Genomic DNA, 22,919 nt, shown 5'->3' with positions numbered 1-22,919 from the left:
GATTTGAAAGTAACTTCTCTAAGGAAATTTCTTAATGATGGATTCCATTGAAATTAGGGAATAAACCAAGAAAGGAGAATATCACAACCAATAAGTGGCTCCAAGCCAGTGGAGAAAGAAAGAATACATGATCCTTAAATATATTCTCTATAAGGATATGGTGTTTTCATATACCCTTCAGTAACTTTTGCATTGCTTTATGTGACTTAAAAGGAAAAAACCACCGAATCTGAAAATTACTCCATTTTGGAAAAATACAAATTATTTATATATCAAACTAATCCAGATGAGAACCAAAATGATATTTTAATATTAAAGAAATTCTAAATAATAGAGATTAGCTATATGAAAACCAGATATTTTGCTAACAGCTTGATATATATACATTTAAATAAAAAATGCAGTTCCATCTTTTTCTTAGAATAAGTGAAGACTAACTTGAAGAATTATAGCTTTTCTCGATTCCTTTTATAATTACTCAGCTTGATTTTATATATACACACACACATACACATATATATATACACACACACACACATACTTGTCACAATCACCTGATAATCTATGGGACATAAAACTAATTTCTATTAGTTTTCATGACTTCTATAAAAGTTAGGAAACTTTTAATTCTGTAAATTCTCCAAGTCTTTCCTACTTCTTTTTGGCAATTAGTCAATTAAAATCTTTACAAAAATGAGTATCTCCCACTCAAAACATAGCTCTAATATTTTGGGGGGAAAAGTCACAAAAACAAGACTGACAAATGTGAAAATCACAAAATTGCAACCTGTTATAAATAGATGTTTTAAAATGAAAATGAATCTAAATGCTTTCAATTCTTCTTCACTAATATTCAAAAGATTAGAAAATGCAGTTCCATTTTTTTCTTAGAATCAAGTGAAGAGTAACTTGAAGAATTATAGCTTTTCAGGATTCGCTTTTTTCCATAATTACTCAATTATTCATTAGAATATGTAAGACCTCTATTGGAATCTTTGCACCAGTGTTTCATAAATGGATTTAACTATAAAAGCCTGGTTATACAATCTCTTCCATAAAAGCAATATATTTCCGATATTTATGTCCTTAAAATATCCTATAGTAAAATTAATATTTTTGCACAGGAAAAGAAGGAACTATTTAGTCTCAGACAACTTGATAACATCTCTTTCAGTTATAGTTATAATTATCATGTACGAACTTCCAAAGCAGAAGTTGTCAAGATTTAACATTAGCATTAATTTATGTCATAACTGATGGTTACTATAAAGATAATGGCAAAGCATCCATTTCTCCAAAGACAGCATGGATCGAAAGGGAAATTTCTTCTTAATTACTACTAATCAGCCCATTTTTAATTAAATTGATTAGTAATTTATTATCTTCCCCTTTCTCGGAAGGCTGTTATTATCACATAGTTTCTCCAAGGATATCAGTTATCAGTGATTTTTAAGCAATCCAATTACCTCTAGTTTTGAGTCCCACCATTTTGTAATATTGGTTTATACTAAAAATACCTAGTTATCTTTGCGCCTTGAGAAAGAAATTTTAAAAATGCAGAATTTGCACTCAGTATTTCACACCTCAAGGTGAACACTGTCAAGGTCTTAGTTGGCTACATGGACAGAAGTGAAACGTCTTTTATGCCTTCCCCTTTGTTTGATAATCAAAATAGTTGTTATTAGTATGTATATTTCCAGAGGAAAGAAACCAGGTCCCTGTGATTTCCTTTGAAAAGTATCTACTTCTTATACCATCCATAACTAAACAGTGAATAATGGAATTATTCTAAGTGTTTTCCCTATTAGTTTTTTTTAAAAAAGGATAAATAGAAATATTTTCATATACAAAATAGGAAATATTTTCAAATTTAAAAGAACTGAAGAGCTTCACATATTTTTTAAAATCAAAATCCTTAATTAATATTAAGCTTTGATCAGCATCAAATTTAGAGTATAGCATCAAAGCAGCTATTTAGGACTAGAAAATTTTTCATGAGAGGAGCTCATAACATAATTTTTCAGAAGCTAAACTTCTCTAAAGAATGAGAAAATAAAATGTAATGTCCTTTGGTAGAAGAAGGGACAGAGATCTTCTTTACTTTCCTTCTTAAAAAATGTTAAGACATCAAAAAAAATATTGGTTTAAATTTTCTCTGGTTCATTAGCTATACCTTATATGAATTACCTGTAGCTACTGGTAAAATTCATATTTAAGAATACTCAACTGTATTCAAATAGTTGACTATCAATGAGAATGAAAAGATAATTGCTTAATATAAAAGGAACTCCATTAATTAACATCTACTGAGTATAGTACCTACTAGATCTATGAGCCCCATACCTTCTCTCCTAAGTTTTCCGTCTAGAGAAATTAACAATAGCTGCCCTAGTCTTATATACGGGGACTTAAGTATTTAATTCATAACTCTTTCACTAACTTAAAGCAAGGCTCATCAGTCTCTCCCTTTCTTTAGATCTATTTAAATTTCACTATATCAGAAAGGTCTTCCTTGACCACCCTCTGCCATCACTCATTATTGCCTTGACTCTGCATCATCCTTCTTCACAGTACCCTTCGCCACCACCAAGCATATAATTTGTTTCTTTATTGTCTGCCTCCTTCCACTGGAAAGTAAGCTCGAAAAGAACAGGACTTTGTTGGATCTGTTCACTGTCTTATTCCCAGTGCCTAGAACTATATACTACAGGCACATTCTACAGGCACATAGTAAGCAAACAAAAGTATTTGCTAAATACATGATTGAAAGGTCATCAGCTCCAAAATCCCAAGGAAAAGAAAACTTAGTTAAATATCATTTGACAACCATGAGCACCAAATTTCATCAAAAGTGCTATTTTAGAGTACTGTTTAATATGAAAGCATAGTAACAATTTTCTATTCACAAAGACAAAATAGCCTTACGAAGGATAGTGGGCTACTGGCAGTTGTAAATTATAAATTACACACTAAATTCAGTAAATGTAATTAGTCACTATGCATACCTTAACAAGTTTCAAAAGCTCATAGAGATCTTCAACCTCATCACCTTCACATCTGGTATACACTTGTCCTGTATCCACGCTCTTTCCTCTTATGGTGCGGCGATACAGGGGAAGAGACATTGCTTCTGCATACAAGTCAATGGCGTGATGGCCCACTGTCTGATACATGTAGCTATCCAGTTCATCTGACTCCACTGCAACAATTAAAGTGGAAATAAATAGTAAAACAGAGTGAAGGAGAGTGGACTTGAAAGTATAGGTTTTATTGCTTGTGGAGAAATCAACACATAACTTAAAAGTTTACTACACTATATCTCTCTGCATTTATGAAATGAAATAAAATATATGAGTTACACATTTGTTCAAGCTGCAAGTTCACATCATCAGCTCTAATCGTCTCTATTGTTAATTATAAATACAACTACACATGAATTTTTTAAACAATATATAGAATGTTTATAGAGAAGTAATGTTAGCTATAAAGTTTGCTAAGTTTATTCAATTAAAGATTTTATTTCAGGAGTTCCCGTCATGGCTCAGCGGAAAAGAATCTGACTGGTATTCATGAGGACGCAGGTTCGATCCCTGACCCTGCTCTTTGGGTTAAGGATCCAGCATTACCATGAGCTGTGATGTAGGTCACAGTTGCGGCTCAGATCTGGTGTTGCTTTTGCTATGGCTGTGGTATAGGTGGCTACAGCTCCAATTCGACCCCTAGCCTGGGAACCACAATATGTTGCAAGCATGGTCCTAAAAATACCAAAAAAAAAAAAAAAAAAAAAAAGATTTTATTACATAAGCGTTTTTTCAAATCATTCAAGGTTATTCACGAACTCATTCAGAGTTGTAGAAAAATTTCTTTCTTAAATATCTACTTAGTTGATAAGTAACAAATATTTGTGAGAAAAAGTTAGATAAGCTATTGATATATTTTATCATTTTACTTCAAACACATAAACATATATAAATACAAAACCATTAGAGCAGTTACAAATGTGTATAGAAACATAACTTAAACTAACAAGTAACACAATCAATGGTTGTCACAGAATTCCACAAACATCAATATGAGTAAAATATTCAAAACAAATGGGTCATAGACTTTTTGGTGATACAAATGAACTTAGAAGTACACTGGAATAGGCTTTTTTATTTTTTTATTTTTCTTTTTACAGCTGCACCTGAGGTATAAGGAATATCCCAAGTTAGGGGGCATATTGGAGCCCCAGGTGAAGCCTATGCCCAGCCATGGCAACACTGGATCCAAGCTGCATATGAGACCTACACTGCAGCTTGTGGCAATACTGGATGCTTAACCCACTGAGTGAGGTCAGGAATCAAACCAGCATCCTCACAGAGACTGTATCAGATCCTTAACCTGATGAGCCACAATGGGAACTCCCTTTTTGACTCTTTTTTTGGTGTGTCTTTTGTCTTTTGTCCATTTAGGGCTGCACCAGTGGCACATGGAGGGGTCTACTTAGAGCTGTTGCTGCTGGCCTATGCCACAGCCACAGCAACGCCAGGTCCGAGCCACATCTGCGACCTACACCACAGCTCACGACAACACCAGATCCTTGACCTGATGAGGGAGGACAGGGATCAAACCTGCAACCTCATGGTTCCTAGTCGGATTCATCTTCGCTGTGCCACGACAGGGACTCCCCTTTTTGACTTTTTAACATAATATTTTAGGAAAAAAAATAGTGAATATACAAAAAGATTATTTGCAAAGATATTCATCACATTATTGTTTACAATAGATTGAAAATTATGGTATATTCACATAATGAAATACTATTCAGCAATTAATATAATTTTGAAGAGCATTTTCCAAAGTATGTTTTGCAGAATAGAAACCCAATGAGATAAACAGGTATTGTATGAAAAAAAAAGTCAATTCGATTTATAAAAAAATGAGGATTAACCATGTTAAACAGGTGTCTTTGCTGTGATTCTTCCTAGGCTAATGTGCTTTAAGGTGCTCAAATATAGGGAGAATGTATTTCTTAAATTTCTCTCTCCACAGAACACTTATATTTCATACAGTATTTGTGTCCCAAAGATAATATCTAGAAAATGCTAGGGTAGAATAATACTGAATGACCGGGAAAATGCCCACAATGGTATTAAGTTTTTAAAAAGTTAAAAAACAATGTTTTACATACATGTACGTATATGTGTATACATGCATATAGGACAAGCAGGTCTAGGCTTTCCATTGAATGTGAAAGTATTCTATCAAAAAGCATGAAAAATGGTGTTGGAAGGGCCCCTTCAATAATCAAAACTGCAACAATACGCCTTCAGATTTGGGCTCACTAGGTTCAAATTTAGACTTGATCTTTAAATGTATTAGTTTTAAAGGCTATTGATACAATCAAATTCATATAGTTAAAGAACTTGAGTTTATCAGCATGAAACCTCCTAATATTGGCATGACAATAAAAACATTTTACTGACTACAAAAACCTAGAAGACAATTTCCCTTTAAGGCTCCATTTAGTCCCAACCACAATGTAACTTTTATTAATGGAAGCTACATAGCAACAATGGTATGAGATCAAATAAAACCAAGAGGCTCCACTGTTGCCTGAAGCAACCTCAATTAATAGGCCACAAAAGTTCCTACTACAAATTTAAAGATATGGCTTTGTGAATTTTATGACAAGTTCACATTTGTCCCCTTTAATGGGGATAAATTCATTTCCAGACTAACACTGAAAATTCAGGGCTGTGAATTTACTTTAACCAACTTTATACTGGAGTCATCTCTACCAGTCATTTTTCATCAAGGTTCCTTTACAACATGTTTGAGGGAAAAGATGTCAATCAATGAATCATTCAATAAATACCAATTTCCTGCTGACTTTAAATCAAGATTAAGCTAAACCTTCTCCATCTACCAACCCACAGACAACTATTTTCTTCCATTACAATTATAGTTTTAGCTGATTTTTCCCAGCTTTTATTTTGTAATATTACAGTTCCACTTACTAGTAAAGTCTTTCTCACTAATTATTCTAAATAAATATCTCCATCCCACTATTTGGCATAATGTAAAGATATACCTTGTTTGTCATCTTCCTTACCCTGCTAATGAACCTTAAGCACATGGAATATTATAAACACCAGTCCCCAACTTACAATGGTTCAATGCAAGATTTTTTGACTTTGCAAAGGTGCAAAAGCAATATGCATTCAGCAGAAACTGTATTTCAAATTTTGAATTTTCATCTTCTCCCAGCCTAGTGAGACATGGTTAATACTCTTTGTGATGCTGGGCAATGTCAGGGAGCCACAGATCCCAGTCAGCCACACAATCGTGAGGGTAAACAACAAATACACTCACAACCCACACAACCATTCTGTTTTTCATGTCCACACACCATAGTATTCAATAAACTACATGAGATACTCAACACTTTATTATAAAATATCCTTTGTGTTATATGATTTTGCCCAACTATAGGGCAATATAAGTGTTCTAGACACAGTTTAGGTAGGCTAGGCTAGGCTAAGCTATGATAATCAGTAGGTTAGGATTATTAAATGAATTTTTGACTTAGGATATTTTCAAGTTATATATTTCAACAAAAACCCACTGTAAGTCAAGGATGATCTGTACATTAATGATACACTGCAAAGTAACCGTAATAATTCATGCATGAAATCTGAAAATAAGACAGAAATGCCAGGAAGAGAACTTATATCATGTACACATTATATAAACAATCTACTTTTTAAATACTAAAACTTCTAAAGATAGAAAGTTTAAAAAACTCACTTGCCTGTCTGGCCACAAGGAATAAGAGAAATTCTTTCCTTTGGTAATAGAACACAATCCTGCAAGGAAATTCTGCTTCTTCTTTTATAATACAGAAGTTACAGTATAGTCCCTATTCATCCTTAGTCAAATAATTTTCTCTCGGAGTTCCCATCATAGCTCAGTGAAAATGAATCTGACTAGTATCCATAAGGATGCAGGTTAGATTCCTGGCCTCCCTCAATGGGTTAAGGTTCCAGTGTTGCCCCGAGCTGTGGTGTAGGTTACAATGCAGCTTGGATCCTGGGAACCTCCATACGCCTTTGGTGCAGCCCTAAAAAGACAAAAAAGAAAAAAAGAAAATGGTTTTAGGAGTTCCTGACGTGGCTCAGTGGTTAATGAACCTAACTAGTATCCAAGAGGACATAGGTTCAATCCCTGGCTTTGCTCAGTGGGTTAAGGATCCAGCATAGCTGTGAGCTGTTGTACAGGCCACAGATGTGGCTCTGATCCTGCATGGCTGTGGCCAGCAGGTACAGCTCCGATTTGACCCCTAGCCTGGAAACCTTCATATGCCCTGGGTATGGCTGTTAAAAAAAAACGAAACAAGAATTTTCTCTTTATTAAAGTCAGAAATAGGAGTTCAGAGAGTTCCTGCTGTGGTGCAGTGGAAACAAATCCAACTGGTATCCATGAGGATGTGGATCCAATCCCTGCCCTCACTCAGTGGGTGGGGGATTTGGTGTTGCCATGAGCTATGAATGTAGGTCACAGATGTGGCTTGGATCTGGCATTGCTGTGGTGCAGGCTGGCAGCTGTAGCTCCAATTTTACCCCTAGCCTGGGAACTTGCATATGCGGTCGGCGAGGCCCCAAAAAAGCTAAAAGAAATAGGTCATATTTTAAACACACCAGTTCTAAAAAGCTGTTATTATTCAACATCAGAAATCCAGTACAAAATCCTAAAGCATGTGTTTACGTCGGTCCTCTATAGGATCTCTACAGGACCTGTTCTATTTCATCCTATAAAATATTTCTAATCTCTATCTTTCCACTTCACTTCCAGCATTCCTTGGGTCTTAATCACAGAAGGAAAGAAAATGCAAATATCTGACTGAAATAATTATTTGCTATTCCAGGGCTTATGCTAGTTAGTTCATTATTCATCTGTCCGTCAATAAACCTTGAGTGAATGCCTACCAGAGGCACGGAGTTGTCCCAAGTACTGAGGAGCAATTAAAGGAACACAGAAGATATGACCTCTTTTCTCAAGTAGCTTACACTTTGAGGATTTAAAAACAAAACAAAAAAAGACAAAATGAATAAAATATAATTGTAAAATGATATAAAAGTAGAAATTCAACAGACTGGAAGCACTGAAGAAGAAAGGAAGAGAGAAAGAAAGAAAATATTTAGTGCTAAATTCAAATTTAATTGAATTTACTGGGTGCCTACTTTATGCCAGGAAATATGATTAGCATTTTCATATACAATACTCCTTTAATTCATCCTAAAATAACGGTACAGCAAAAGTATGGAAACTTGAAAGGAGTTGAATAAAGAGGATGACAAAAAAAATTTGTACCAGAAAAGTAGTAATAAAGTTAGGCACGTGTTCATCCCCACTTATTACATTTTAGCAGTTAATACCTATGGTTTTATGGGTATAATAAGAATATAAAAAATAAATAAGTGAATATTCTTCTTTCTTTCTTTTAATTTTTTCTCCTTTTATGACCACATCTACAGCATATGGAAGTTCTCTGGCCAGGGATTAAATTTGAGCCACGGCCATGACCTACATTGCAGCTGCAGCAATGTCAGATACTTTAACCCATTGTGCAGGGCCAGGGATGGAACCCACCCCTTTGCAATGACCTGAGCCTCTGCAATCGGATTCTTAATCCACTGTGCTATGGTGGGAACTCCTTTATTTTTCTCTTGTTAAAAGTCTAATAGGGAAAAGGAATATATATACGTATAATTATGTGTGGTGATGGACATTAAGTAAACTTATTGTAGTAATCATATGACAATATTATATCAAATCAATATGTCATACACCTAAAACCAATAGAATGCTACATATCAATTATACATCAAAAAGAAAAGATATTGTTGTTGGCTGAGTCATGTCACTCTCAAACTGTTGTGTTGAAATCCTAATATCTAGCTCCTCAAAATGTGACCTTACTTGGGAATAGGGTCATTGCAGATATAACTAGTTAAGATGAGATGATAGAGTGACACCAAAGTATGATTGGTGTCCTTATTAAAAGAGGAAATTTGGACACGGACATGGACACAGAGAAAAAAAGTTCTAAATGGAGAAATTTCACCGGAAAATAAAACTGAAAAAAGTAACTAAAATAAGGACTGTGGATTACTTGTGGACATTCTTAGTAGCACAGACAAATAAAAAGTGGGAATGTATTGCTCCATGCCTCTCTCAAGTCTCATACATTTAGCTTACACCGAAAATGGCTAAACTGGATGCTTTTTAATAATAAAATTCATATATTATCATTTATTAATATATTTCTTACTTCCCAAGCTCCAAGAAGCTGTATCTTATTTACCTATAAATTGCCTACAACATTTGGAAAAGTGCTGTATTAGAACAGCAGTGCAAGAAGTAAGAGGATTCAAGTCTCAGTTCTGCAAGTTTACTCTAGCTATTTTACCTTGGACAAATTTATACAACTCTAAACTTTAGTATTTCTGTCCAATTAAACACTCTAGGAGCTCTTATAAGGATTAAAAGCTATGTAATTGAAAACATTTAGTTTAGAATGTAGCACCTAATTGGTGCTAAAGATATATAAGTTCCTTTTAGGTCTCTGCATACTGTATACAACAGAATGCAATTATAAAGTGGGAATTTCAGTCATCTAGAGAATTTGCCAATAAACATATTGGTTACCTTGGTTTTCAGCTGGTCTTAGATTTGCTAAAGCAACGATCTGATGCCCAGCAGCAATGCACTGCATCATATTGTAACAGCTGTCCTTCCCACCACTAAAAAATAAAGAAATAGATAAGGAGATAAATATCAGAGTACTGACCATTATTCAACATAGAATCATTGGCTATCAAAAGAGAACACACTATTTTTCAGAATATTTGAGGGACTATTTTAACATCAGAATGCAAAAACCATGTTAATTTCCATAGCTTATGCAACTGATTAAATGAACCTGAATACCTAAGGTTGCTACTCACAAGGGCTTATGAAATTATACGCCATTATAACAAAGACTATGCTAAATAAAAAATGGCAATTTTGGTTTGCGATAGTGGCATTGCTTAATATATAAGCAATATATATGCATTTTGCAAATAAAAAATGATTTAACTTTACTTTCCAGTTAAACACTTACTATATATACTCCTCAGATGAAATGTCTATGAAAAAGTAGAAAAGAATATCTGTTCTACTTTAAGAAATCTAACATCTAATTACTATCACCAATTAAAGAATTAGGAGTTTCCATTGTGGTGCAGTGGAAACGAATCCGACTAGTATCCTCAAGGATGCAGGTTCCATTCCTGGCCTTGCTGAGTGGGTCAGGGATCTGGTGTTGCCATTAGTGTGGTATAGGTCATAGATGCTGCTTGGATTTTGGATTTCATGTTGCTGTGGCATAGGCCCGCAGCTGTAGCTCTGATTTGACCCCTAGCCTGGGAACTTCCAACTTCCTTGTGCTGTGGGTGTGGCCCTAAAAAGAAAAAGAAGCAAACAAACAAAAAACCCAGTCCAACTAAAGAATCAATAAAGATTTAGGATCCAACCAAATTATCAAATGACAAAGTTTGATATACTTGGTGGGTTCAAATTCTGCAGCGGTTGAAAGCAAAATGCTGAATTATACTAGGAAAATTTAACATCAATACTATCAGTACTTCAACTTTTAGCTATCACTACATATGATGGCAGGATAAGGCCTGAGTCATAAATCTAGTAATCAGATTGGCAGGGACTTCTAAATTCTGGTACCAAACCTACCTAAGGTAAAGGCAAATCACTTAGTCAAGACCAGTAGTAGTTCATCTCTAACAAGGTTGAATGGCAACCTTTATACTATTTTGGTTTAATAGTCCAGTGCTTCTCACTATTCATGCTTCTTCCTTTCTTTTGTCACTGTCTCTCTTCCTTTTTCCCCCCTCCCATTTCCCTTTGCTCCAATCTTTGCTTAAGATCTGCAAATGCACTTCTACATAAAGTTTAGACCTATTCATAAGCAAAGAAACTAGAAGTCTGATTATCCTAGCAGCTGGCCCTTTTGCCTTGTATTTTAGTTTCCAACATCTGTCTGCCTCTACCATACTCTGATCAGTAACAACAGTCATTCCAGAACTTCTCCAGGGGGAAGAAGGCTGTCTCCTCGGATTCTGATACTCCCCTAAGTACATCTTCCACAACTTCCCCTATTGAAGTTTTTCCACAGGGAAAAACATCTAATTCTTTAGAATATTTAGAATATTAAAGATTAAAGGGTATCATCCACAATCAGAACTTGGCCTTGGAGTTCCCGTCGTGGCGCAGTGGTTAACGAATCCAACTAGGAACCATGAGGTTGCGGGTTCGGTCCCTGCCCTTGCTCAGTGGGTTAAAGATCCTGCGTTGCCGTGAGCTGTGGTGTAGGTTGCAGACTTGGCTCGGATCCCGTGTTGCTGTGGCTCTGGTGTAGGCCGGTGGCTACAGCTCTGATTGGACCTCTAGCCTGGGAATCTCCATATGCCGCGGAAGCAGCCCAAGAAATAGCAAAAAGACCAAAAAAAAAAAAAAAAGAACTTGGCCTTCTATTTTAAAATATGCTATCATTTCAAATAGAATTGTAAAATAGTATTTCCCCAGTTGTGTTTTGTGGCACACTAATGTCCAATTAATACTCTAAGAGCAAAAGGTTTTCAAATAGCTTTGTAAAATGCTGAGCATGTTACCTTTTAGAACATCACAAAGTACATAAGCATGTTAGGTAAGACATCCTACAAAAGATCAGAATTTTAGTTCCTGGAGTTCCCATCGTGGCTCAGTGGTTAACGAATCTGACTAGGAACCATGAGGTTGTGGGTTCCATCCCTGGCCTTGTTCAGTGGGTTAAGGATCAGGCATTGCCATGACCTGTGATGTAGGTTGCAGATGCTGTTTGGATCCCACGTTGCTGTGGCTCTGGCGTAGGCCAGTGGCTACAGCTCCAATTCGACCCCTAGCCTGGGAACCTCCATATGCCATGGGAGCAGCCCTAGAAAAGACAAAAAAAAAAAAAAAAAGAATTTTAGTGCCCAATTCTGAGATACTAAGCTAAGTTAGTCCATGTGCTTGGGTTTACATGCTTCATTATAAAACTAGAGAATGGCCTAACTAATTCTTTTAAATTCAATGATTCAATCTTTTGTGTATTAGGAAAATAATGCCCTTCATGGTCTAAGGATATGTAAGAATCTTGGTTTCACTCACTCTCTAGAACACACACGCTTATCCCATCTCTAGTACACACACATACACACACTACATATGTATATTGTAAACAGATTCGCTGTATTGGGTTTAATTCCAAATACATTCAAGTGTATATGAATACAAATATATATGTATTATGTATGCATTCATAAGTATGTATTGTTATGTATTCCTACTTACAGCATGTCTTTCAACAATTTATAAAGATCTAACATTAAAGCAAGAATTTTCCAACACTGCTTTTAAATAATTTGCTTTTTTATTATAAAAGTAATGCATGCACATTCAGAGTATTTAGTGCAATGGATTATACCAATCTTCCTCTCTCTTTTCCGCCAACATTTCTGAGATTTTTAGTTAGGTGTCTTAGTTTAATGGTTAAACTTTTGGCAAATTGCATGTGAATGCGAATTACTCATATCCTGGATTGCCTTTTATCCTTGTTTATCTACATTAAATAAAGTCCATAATGGTCAAAGCTTAATCATTCACTTTACAGAAGAAATTTAGTTAATAAAAATAATTCTCTTGACTCTAAAGTCTAGAATCCTAACCATGGCACTGAGGTAAAATAAACGTGAATATACTATAACTGCAGAAGGAATTAGCATGTTATATCAAGAGTTCTTAACAGGAAACACTATTGTCAGCCAGTATTAATCACCTAGGGCACAGAATAAAAACTTTCATTAAATCTTCAATGGGCTTACAAAAGAAAACACATGATTCCATGCATCACTCTATACAGATCCAAATCTCATCAAACAAATATTTAAGTAGTCTAAATTCCCTTCTGCATGTTATTTTGTTTCCTTTTGCTTGGGTTTACAGATTGAGAATGGAGACACTGAAACTGACCTTTGGTTGTGATAGAACTTTCTTTAGACACCTAAATATGATGGGTTACTATAGATTTCAAATTCCTTTCGGAATATGGGGTATGTTACCACTAGGTCACTCTAAAACAATGAGTGCCCAAAGCAACTGCAACTGGATTTGGGATAAAACGGGTAGAAGTCCCTTTATTCTTGAGCACCAAGGTAAAAATACATCCCTGTCCTAAGCAGCCCAGTCACTACTGGGATGGCAGGCGAGGGAGAGGTGGTCTTTTGTGGGAGAGGGCAGGGCTGGTGACAACCTAGGGAACAAGGCAGGGACTGCAGGGAACTAGACAAGAGGATGAAGAAGGCGAGAAAAGGGAAGGGTGACTGAGTGAGTGGCCTTAAGTAGAGCCTCTCAAACTTCACAGCCCATTACGGCTTTTAAAAATCCGACTCCGGACCGGGTCAGAGGAATTAGGCCAGGCCTCTGGCAGTGAAACCCAGGCATCAGCAGTTTTAAACTGAGGCCACTGTGAACGTAAGTTTGGGGGCCAGAAGACCAGAGGCAGTGACCAGCAGAGAGGAGGAGCGCCAGCCAGGGACCCGGGAATTAGCCGGGCCGGGGAAAGCCCGAAGGCTCCGCCTCTTCCTGCGGCCGGGAGGAGACGCCGAGAGCCCGACATGAGGCTCCTCCAGGGACAGCCGGGGTACGGCGGCGGCGGCGGCGGCGGGAGTAGCAGCGGCAGCAGCTCTAGCACCTCAGCAGGAAAGGACAAGAAACTGTCAGGGAGGAGGAAGGCACCAGTTCCGTGTTACCTGATCAGAGCCGCGACCCTCATGGTCGGCGCAGTGCGCGTGCGTGCGGCAGGGCGGGGCCTCGCCCGGGTGTCCGCTCCGCCGCCTGTCAGACAATCGGCTCTGCGGCCCCTGCGGCCGCCGCCAGGACACCTGGGTGTCCAGGATGCCCCACCTTGGCGCCTTGTCCCTGTGGCAGGGACGTCCTGGCCTAGAAAAGAAGACTGTTTAGGCGCGGTCTAACCACCTAACTGAGGGCACTGAAGCTGCCCGGGATGGGTAGGGCCCGCGTCGCAGAGCCCAGGTTGGGGATCAGGGTTTGTTTGGTAGGAGAAAGTTCCAAGTCGCTCACACTGCCAGTTGAAGCTCTTGTGGACTTGCAGAGGGAGAGGAAGTTTGTCCTTACTTTCTCAGCCTCCCACAGCACAGGACCTGCATCCTTTAGGTTTTTAGTTTTTGTCTCCTGAGTTCCCGCAGAACTACTTCTGGGGCTTCTCTCAGGATCGTTGGGCTCCCTGTGGTTTGAGTTCTTTGGTGATAAAGATGCTCAGAAGCGGATTGAAGCTCATCACCAAAGGGCAGTGGCCTTACAGAAAGAAAATCCAACTTCTAAATTGATTCACCAGGTATCCATTGAGTGTCTTTCCTGTACCCGGCAGTGTTTTAGGCTCCTGGGATACGTCTGTGAATAAAACTGGCGCTCCCATGGTGGCTCAGCCGTAAGGAGCCGGAATAGTATCCATGAGGACTTGGGTTCTATCCCTGGCCTCTCTCAGTAGGTTAAGGGCCCAGCGTTCCTGTGGCATAATGCCAACAGCTGCAGCTTGGATTAGACCGCTAACCTGGGAACTTCCTTATGTCATACCTGTGACCCTAAAAGAAAAAAAAAAAGTAAGAATTACTTCCCTCAAGGAGTTTATATTGGAGTGGGGAGAGCAGACAATGTACAGCTTAAAAAAACAAACAAAAAAAAAACAAATGCATGGTACTTTTTTTTTTTTTTAAAGTGCTGTAAGAAAAATAGAGCTTGAGAGGAATCAGGAAGGAGGCGGAAGGAGAAGTTGCCAACTTGAAAGAGGAGAGGCAGCTGCGTTGGTGTTCTCTAGGCAGAATAAAAACTAGAACCAAGGCCTTTGGTGCAGTATGTGTTTGTGGAGGAAAAAAGTCTGTGGTGGGTGTGGCTGAAGCAGAGCAGACAAGGCCCAGAGTGACTGAAAAAAAATGCACAACGTTAAAGTTGTGAGTTAAGATTTATTGGGAGCAAAATGAGGACTAAGCCTGGGAGATAACATTTCAGATGGCTCTGAGAATGTCTCTAAAGTGGTAGGGTGGAATGTTAGTATATATGTGATTTTGGTGAAGGGAGGAGGGGAGGGGGTACATGTAACCAGGCACACATTTTGCAGAAGGTTGCTGTTAGTCTCCTGAAGGTTACTGCTAGTCTGAGGAGTAGATGTCATGGTGAAGGATTTTAGTGCTTTTTTAAATATGAGGAGATTCAGGAATTGGGCTCAGAAAATCTTCTCCTGACAATATCTAACTCTGAATATCCGTTCTGCCAGTTTTCTCAGAGCACAGAGTGTCTCACTCCTGATCTCTACCCTGAGCTCTTTCAGGGGGTGTTGAGGGTCAGCAGATGCAGGGACTCAGGATGTAATCCTTGTAGTAGAGGCAGATGGCAACTGCTGTTCTCCATTTCACACAGTGATGGAGGGAGGATGATCATATAGGTGTTATTACCAACCCTTCCAGACAGACTCCAACCAGGGTCCTCTTGTCTGATTTGGTTCAGAAACAAAAGAAAGTTTAATTCTTTTTATTTTTTTGCTTTTTAGGGCTGCACCCGAGGCATATGGAGGTTCCCAGGCTCAGGGTCTAATCAGAGCTACAGCTGCCAGCCACAGCCACAGCCATAGCAATGCAGGATCCGAGCCTCATATGCGACACCACAGCTCTCGGCAACACAGGATCCTTAACCCATTGAGTGAGGCCAAGGATCGAACCCACAATGTCATGGTCCCTAGTCAGATTCGTTTCTGCCGCACCATGAAGGGAACTCTGGGAAAGGTTAATTCTTTGATGGAAGAGTAGAAGGTATGAGTTCTTTGGCTCCAGAGGACAGGCTTTTCCCAACAGGCCGTGGGTGGGCAGGTCTGCTTTATAGGGTTCTTGTCAGCAGGAAGGGGCACAGCTGTTTTGCTCAGAACACTTCAGGCTTAAGTGCCAGGCACAGCATCTCTGTACCCAGTATGCTGCCCCATCTTGAATTGAGGTGTCCTGTGAAGTGCTTCTGCACACAACTTGACCAAGTCGGGTTGTACTCTGGGAACTGTAATACCATGTATTAGGTTCAAGGCCTCTGCCCACGACCCCTATAGGGAAGTGTAACTAGACAAAGCACAAAAGAAGAAGTCAGACCTTATCATCTAGATTCCATCTTATATTTCCAGGGAACCCCAGAAAGAGCTTTGCCAGTGACATAGGCTCTTATTGGCACATTAATGACTTTGCCTCTTACCTTGAGTGAAGTGAGTGGCCATTGCAGGACTTTAAAACTTTGAAAGAATGACATTTGCCGTCTTGAGAATACACCTATTAGGAGGCTTTTGCAATAATCCAGGAGAGAAATGATGGAGCGTGGAATCAGGATGATAATAGCAATTTTGGTGATAAGTGGGAAAATTCCAGCTCTATTTTGAAAGTAGAGCTAATAGAGTGACATGGATTAAATATGGGATGTGAGAGGAAGAAATCTCTGAAGAACGATGCTAGTGTCATGAATTAAATAAATAAATACATGTAAGGAACTTAGACTTGTACCCAGTATATAACATTCAATTTTGTTATACTAGAATGTTCTTATTAACTCTACTACTCTTAGTATGGGTAACTAGAGCAGTGACAGACTGCAGACCAGTTTCAGCATCTAAAATACAATTTTAAAGTTCTATAATAGTGGTATTTACCATTTCGAGTCAAATATTTAAGGAGCCTGCAATCTAGTTAGGGATGACAGATACAAGTGTTTGGAACATGTCATCCCCAAATATGCCATTTTGGTATACTGATTATTTTAAGTTGAGGGCACTTGAGAAATAGCATATGCAAGAAGGGCACTCTGACCTTATTATTTTTGAAAGCAGGAGATAAAACTCCCATGTAAAAAGTGCCCTTCCTGTACTTGGTGGGGAAAAAAACATTTTCGTTGCCAGAGGTGGAAAGTGGAGAATCAAGGCCAAAAGAAATCTGAGTGAACAGAACTTGTTAAAATACAAATCATTATCCTTGTTTCATGTCTCCACATAGTTTATTTACTTTTCCACAATTACCTCTCTTGTTCCAACCTACTGTAGAAGCATGTAGGTTCTGCCATCTTTGACAGGGTCAGGGGGAGGGGAGGACTTTATTCTATTGTGAAGTCTCCCATTTCCATGTAAGACATTTTAGTAAAACTCGTATGCCTTTTTCCTATTAATCTGTTATATGTGAGTTTGATTCTTGGCCAGAGAATTTACAAGTGTGGAGGAAGATGATACCAGATTACCCAGTGTCATGAAAAGCCAAAATGAGTAATTTCAACACCAGTGTGTTTAAGAAAATGCTTTAATTTATTTTGAAACACATATATCAATCCTGAACATAGTAACACACTAACATTGAAACTTGATGAAGTGTTTTTAAAAGGACTGGCGGGAGTTCCCATTGTGGCTCAGCAGGTTATGAAACCAGCTAGTATCCATATGTGGGTTTGATATCTGACCTGGCTCAGTGAGTTAAGGATCCGGCATTGCTGTGAGCTCTGGTGTAGGTTGCATATGCAGCTTGGATGCTGTGTTGCTGTGGCTGTGGGGCAGGCTGGTAGCTACAGCCCTGATTCGACCCCCAGCCTAGGAGTTTCCATATGCCACAGGGGCGGCCCCCCCAAAAAAAAGAAAAGTAAAAAAGGACTTGTAAGTTAATAAGGAAAACCTGTTTTTAAGTAGGAATGAACATTTGTTGATAATAATTTGCCCAAACTTCAAGAAAATTTGGCTTAGCAAGATCCCTGTTCTACATCACTAGTGTAAAGGCAACTGCAGCCCAGTCAATGTCAACAAGTCAATAGATTTCATAGCAAATAGTCTAAAGTAATTCCTTTTATAATGTATTGAAATGACTTGCCTAAGATTCACCTCTCAAAGGCATTCTGAGTTTCCTTCAATCTCAAATGGTTATAGATGACTATGGATTAGTTTGTAGAGCCAACAAAATAGGTGAGTGGAAAATCAGCCTCAAAAAATCTCAGTCACTTGCCAGTTTACTTAGGGGAAACTCTTCATAGCCAAACACTGTTGCTGGTAATAAAAAGTTGCAAGCTGTCACTGAATTCTGCTTCCTTGGCAGCACATCTCAATGATAGATGGAGATGATTGATAAAGATTCAGATAATCAAATTTAAGACTCTGCAGGTAGTTACTTCTCGACATCTTGAAAGGATTAACATCTCAAGCCAGTGCATCTCCCTGAATCATGCCATGTAGGGAGTTATCAGATAGTTTCCTGGTGAGGATTTAGGAAAAAAGGAATTAAATAATTATTTGGAGCATCAATTTAAGGGCATCATTATATGAGTGTCTGATGCATTTATTTTAATAATGACAACTTATATGGACAAGGCACTCTTCTAAATGTTTTATGGTGTCGTGACATTTAAATATCACAGCAAACCTATGAAGTAAGATACATTGTTATTCCTGTTTGCAGATGAGAAAACTGAGCACAAAGAAGTTAAATAATCTGCCTGTATTAGTCATTTGGGGCTGATTTCACGAAGTACTCTAATCTGGGTGATTTAAGCAACAGATATTTCTTAATAGTTCTGGAGGCTGGGAAGTCTGAGATCAGAATACTGATATGATCAGATTCTGGTGAGAATTCTCTTCCTGGCTTGTAGATGGGTGTATCCCCAGGGTGGAGAAAGTTTTCTTACAAGAGTACTAATCCCATTCATGAGGGTCCAAAGTCATTTCCTAATTACCTCCCAAAGGCCTCACCTCCAAATACCATGATACTGGGGATTAGAGCTTCAACATAAGAATTTTGGGGTGACACAAACTTTCAGTCTATAGCTCAGTCTTAAATCCTAGAACAAATAAGTGACAGAACAGAGATTCAAACCTAGGCAGCCTAGCTCTAAAGTCTATGCTCTTAACCACTATACTATATCTGCCACTGAATATCATATTTCAGATTTTCTAAGAGATTGTATAGAGATCTTCATTTTAGTTAACTCCTTTTTTGATATCGGAGTCTAATTTTTAAAATTGTTATTACTGTGCATAGCAAATGAAATGTACCTGCTTATTATTAATTTCATAATTTATCTTTAGAGAATAACCTTTATTCCTTTACTCAACTGGTATTTATTGATTGCCTATGATATTTATTTATCAAAATTTTATTTTATTTTTATTACATTTATTTATTTATTTATTTATGTCCTTTTACCTTTTCTAGGGCCACTCCTGTGGCATGTGGAGGTTTCCAGGTTAGGGGTCGAATCAGAGTTGTAGCCCCCTGCCTAAGCCAGAGGCACAGCAATGCAGGGTCCGAACCATGTCCGAGACCCACACCACAGCTCACGGCAACGCCGGATCCTTAACCCACTGAGCAAGGCCAGGGATCAAACCCACAACCTCACGGTTCCTAGTCGGATTTGTTAACCACTGCGCCACGACAGGAACTCCTGCATTTATTTTAGTTATAGAAAATGGTACCATTTATATTAGAAGCTTTTGAATATTTTAATAAAATGCGTTTATAAATATAAACTATGAATTAAATTTCATTTCCCTTTTTTTTTTTTTTTTTGCCTTTTTTTCTTGGCCCACTCCCGCGGCATGTGGAGGTTGCCAGGCTAGGGGTCTAATTGGAGCTGTAGCTGCTGGCCTACGCCAGAGCCACAGCAACGTGGGATCCGAGCCGCGTCTGCAACCTACACCATAGCTCACGGCAATGCCGGATCCTTGACCCACTGAGTGAGGCCAGAGATCGAACTCGCAGCCTCATGGTTCCTAGTCAGATTCGTTAACCATTGTGCCAAGACAGGAACTCCTAAATTTCATTTCTTTATGAAAATTCAAAACAGAAAGGTGAAGAAAACTAAATTAGATCTGGATAATTTGAGTTATGCAATATTTAATATTCAACAAATTTGGCTAATTTGAAAAAAATCTGGATAAATTTCCTTTATCATTCAAGATAAATTAATGATTGAACAAGTTCATGCATTTATCACATTTGAAGTCTAGTCCTTTTTGTCATAATCAGAAGGAAACAGTACTCATTTTTCTTGGCTAAACATTTTGTATACAGCATTACTTTTTTTAAAAAAAGCCATAAATGCTGGACTCTTGGGCATGGCAAGCCTAGTGAGGGTAAGCTGATAGCTAGCTGTGTATTCCCTGATTTCAGTGGCACTTGAGCTCAGCATCCCTTCTCAGTGGAAATGTGGGAGAGTAGAGATCTCTTAAAGCCATGGAGTGAACAATGTACACCTCTCCTGGGATGAATGTTTCCCCGCATCTAGAACATGAGAGAGGGCTGGGAGCCCAGAGCCACCTGTTGCCCTGGTCCAGCCAGTCTCCTCCAGAAGAAGCCTTGCCAAAGTCAGGTCAAGAGTAGGGGCAGATCCTATGGCAAAGAGCAGCTTTGTCCCCATTCTCTGCTGGAGCTACTTCCTCCTTATTCTTTGCTGCTTTTCAAATCATGTAAATATATGCCATGTCAGTGGCCAAATGGGCTGGTGGTGGCAGAGAAGAAGGCTGAGATAAGAGAAGATGAGGGATGTGGTGAAGGATCACACATCCAGTCTGCCAGGAAATGTGTCACAGGGACCTCCTCAAAAAACAGGGATGGGCCCTGCATTTCCTATGTTAAACACCTGATTTGATATCAGAGAGATACAGCTCTTGTGCTGTCCCAGAAGTGAGTTCCAAAAGATGGCACCTCCTTGATCTTAGAATCCAGCCTCCAGATTAATAAAAATTACCATGTCCTTGAACATCAGTGCAGATGACTCAAATGTTTATCAAAATTTTAAATGCTTATACTCCTACAGAAATATTCTGCAGTTGTGTATGTGCAAAAATGTACCAGAATGTCTGCTGCAGCATTATTTGCAAAATGGAAATATCAAGACAGGGACTTTAAAATCACCATATGTTACCTATAACATTATTTATTATTATATTTTATTGTTATATAATTATTTTTCATTCATTTATTGAACTGTTCTTGTATTTAGTAGCTACTTACTATACATTTATTGACATGTGTATATGTAATTAACCTAAATTTCATCAACAGAACTAGTTAAATAAATTATGGTGCTTCCACACAGTAAAATAATGTGTAACAGTTAAAGAAAAATGAAAAAATTTTAAGACATATTTTCAAGTATAAAAAGCAAGTTGCAGAAGATGTTTTGTGTCAAAGGAAAATTAAACATATTTACATAAATATATGAGTAAGTATTAAAGGCTCTTTAATGATATATATTAAATTATTAACATGATACTGCTTATGAGAAAAATGGGACATGGGATTTCTCCTTTTGCTTCACATGTCTGTATTGTTTGACTTTTTGATAAATATGTATATGCATTACCTGTACATTTTAAAAGGCTAGCAATTTAGCTCCATTAACAAGTCAATGAAATAAAATAACATATGATATCTTAACTTTCAGGTTAGCAGAGATTATGATGAAGGTAAAGACCAATGTTGGCAAGAACACGGGGAAAGGAACAATCTCATGCTTAGTTGCTGGAGAAGTAAGTACAACTTTTTTGGAGGGCAGTTTGGGACTACATATCAAATCTTTCACATGCATACACTCTGACTAAGCATTCACATCATTAGGGGTTTATGTTAAGGAGATACTTGGAGAATAGTACAGAGAATGTTCTTAGTGATGTTGTTTATAATATTGAAAAACAGAAAATAAGTTAATATCAATAATTAGGGGATTGGTTAAATAATTATGTCATGGTAAATGTAGCACAGTACATCTCTACAAAATTATGAAATAATTATAAAAGGGACACCCTTATTTGTTAGTATGTAAATATAACCATGAGTTGCAATATGATTGTATTAACATACAAAGAATACTCACACACACACATATATATCGGCACATATATGGGAGACAGTGCAGAATCAAGGTTAAGTACTTGTACTCTAGAGTCAGACTCCCTCATTTGACTGTCAGAACTGCCACTTAGTAAGCTTTGTAATCTGAGACAATGTACTGAAGAATTCTTTGTTTTAGTTTTGTTATCTTTAATGTGGGGTTAAAATATGATCCACACAGGATTGTTGTAAGAAATAAATTGTTTATTATAATAACATAGTCTATTTTAATTTTATGTAAAAAGACCTGGAAAAACATGTTAATGGCAGTAGTCTTTGGGAGGTAAAACTGAATGGATATTTTTTTCTTTCTTATGTACACCCGTCTATATCAGTTAATTTTCCAAAATTAACACATATATTTGTAAATAAAGTAGATATTTGGAAGAATGGATGATTGGTCGAATGGAAGGAAGGAAAGAAGGAAGGGAGGGAAACAGGATACCTGATTGCTTTAGGCTAGGTCTCAGAGGTAGGCAATACTTTGATGAAGTTATAGAAAAGTATAGGCTCTAGTCTTTCCCATTCTTCCAGTGTAGATAAGGCTGTAGGGAAATGATGAAAGCTACATAGCATCATGGAAGACTCATGAATAAACCAGAGTGTATATAAGTCAGTTGATTTTTTTTTTTTTTTTTTTTTTTTTTTTTGGTCAGAAGGAAAGGCAAATTGGAGATAAATCCTTTTCTTGAAACATTTCTGACAAATTAAAACCACAGTAAGATACCAGCACATACCCACTAAAATAGAATAGTGGCCATAGTAAAGACTGGTAATACTAAGTGTTAACAAGGATATGGAGCAACTAAAACTCTAGGATATTGTTACTAGGAGTGTAAAAATGGCACAGCCTCTGTTTAAAACAGTTTGGCTGTGCCACATAAAATTGAATAC

General features: G+C 37.7%; 1 protein-coding gene and 1 long non-coding RNA gene across 12 annotated transcripts in view; one reads left to right on the top strand and one right to left on the bottom strand.

Annotated features, from left to right (window-relative positions):
• DPH6 (diphthamine biosynthesis 6) overlaps positions 1-14,302 on the bottom strand; it is a 445,353-nt gene extending 431,051 nt beyond the window's left edge. For 9 of the 10 annotated variants that reach the window (XM_021098165.1, XM_021098179.1, XM_021098184.1 and 6 more), the window contains exons 1-3: positions 13,872-13,924; positions 9,694-9,788; positions 3,006-3,199 (exon numbers count right to left, since the gene is read on the bottom strand). In XM_021098165.1, coding sequence (XP_020953824.1) covers positions 3,006-3,199; positions 9,694-9,788; positions 13,872-13,894 — 312 coding nt within the window. In that variant the 5' untranslated portion in view covers positions 13,895-13,924. Of the gene's footprint in view, positions 1-3,005; positions 3,200-9,693; positions 9,789-13,871 lie in introns of all 10 variants that reach the window. The other variant, XM_021098213.1, reaches the window with a different exon arrangement.
• LOC106506797 overlaps positions 12,022-22,919 on the top strand; it is a 39,522-nt gene continuing 28,624 nt past the window's right edge. The window contains exons 1-2 of one of the 2 annotated variants that reach the window (XR_002345585.1): positions 12,022-13,762; positions 21,580-21,664. This is a non-coding gene — a long non-coding RNA (uncharacterized LOC106506797). Of the gene's footprint in view, positions 13,763-13,924; positions 14,477-21,579; positions 21,665-22,919 lie in introns of those variants that run through there. The other variant, XR_001302355.2, reaches the window with a different exon arrangement.

Source organism: Sus scrofa, chromosome 1 (genome assembly GCF_000003025.6).
Source record: "Sus scrofa isolate TJ Tabasco breed Duroc chromosome 1, Sscrofa11.1, whole genome shotgun sequence".
Lineage (NCBI taxonomy): Eukaryota > Metazoa > Chordata > Mammalia > Artiodactyla > Suidae > Sus > Sus scrofa.
Note: the sequence above shows the minus strand (reverse complement) of the source record. Positions and strands in the feature narration are given on the sequence as shown.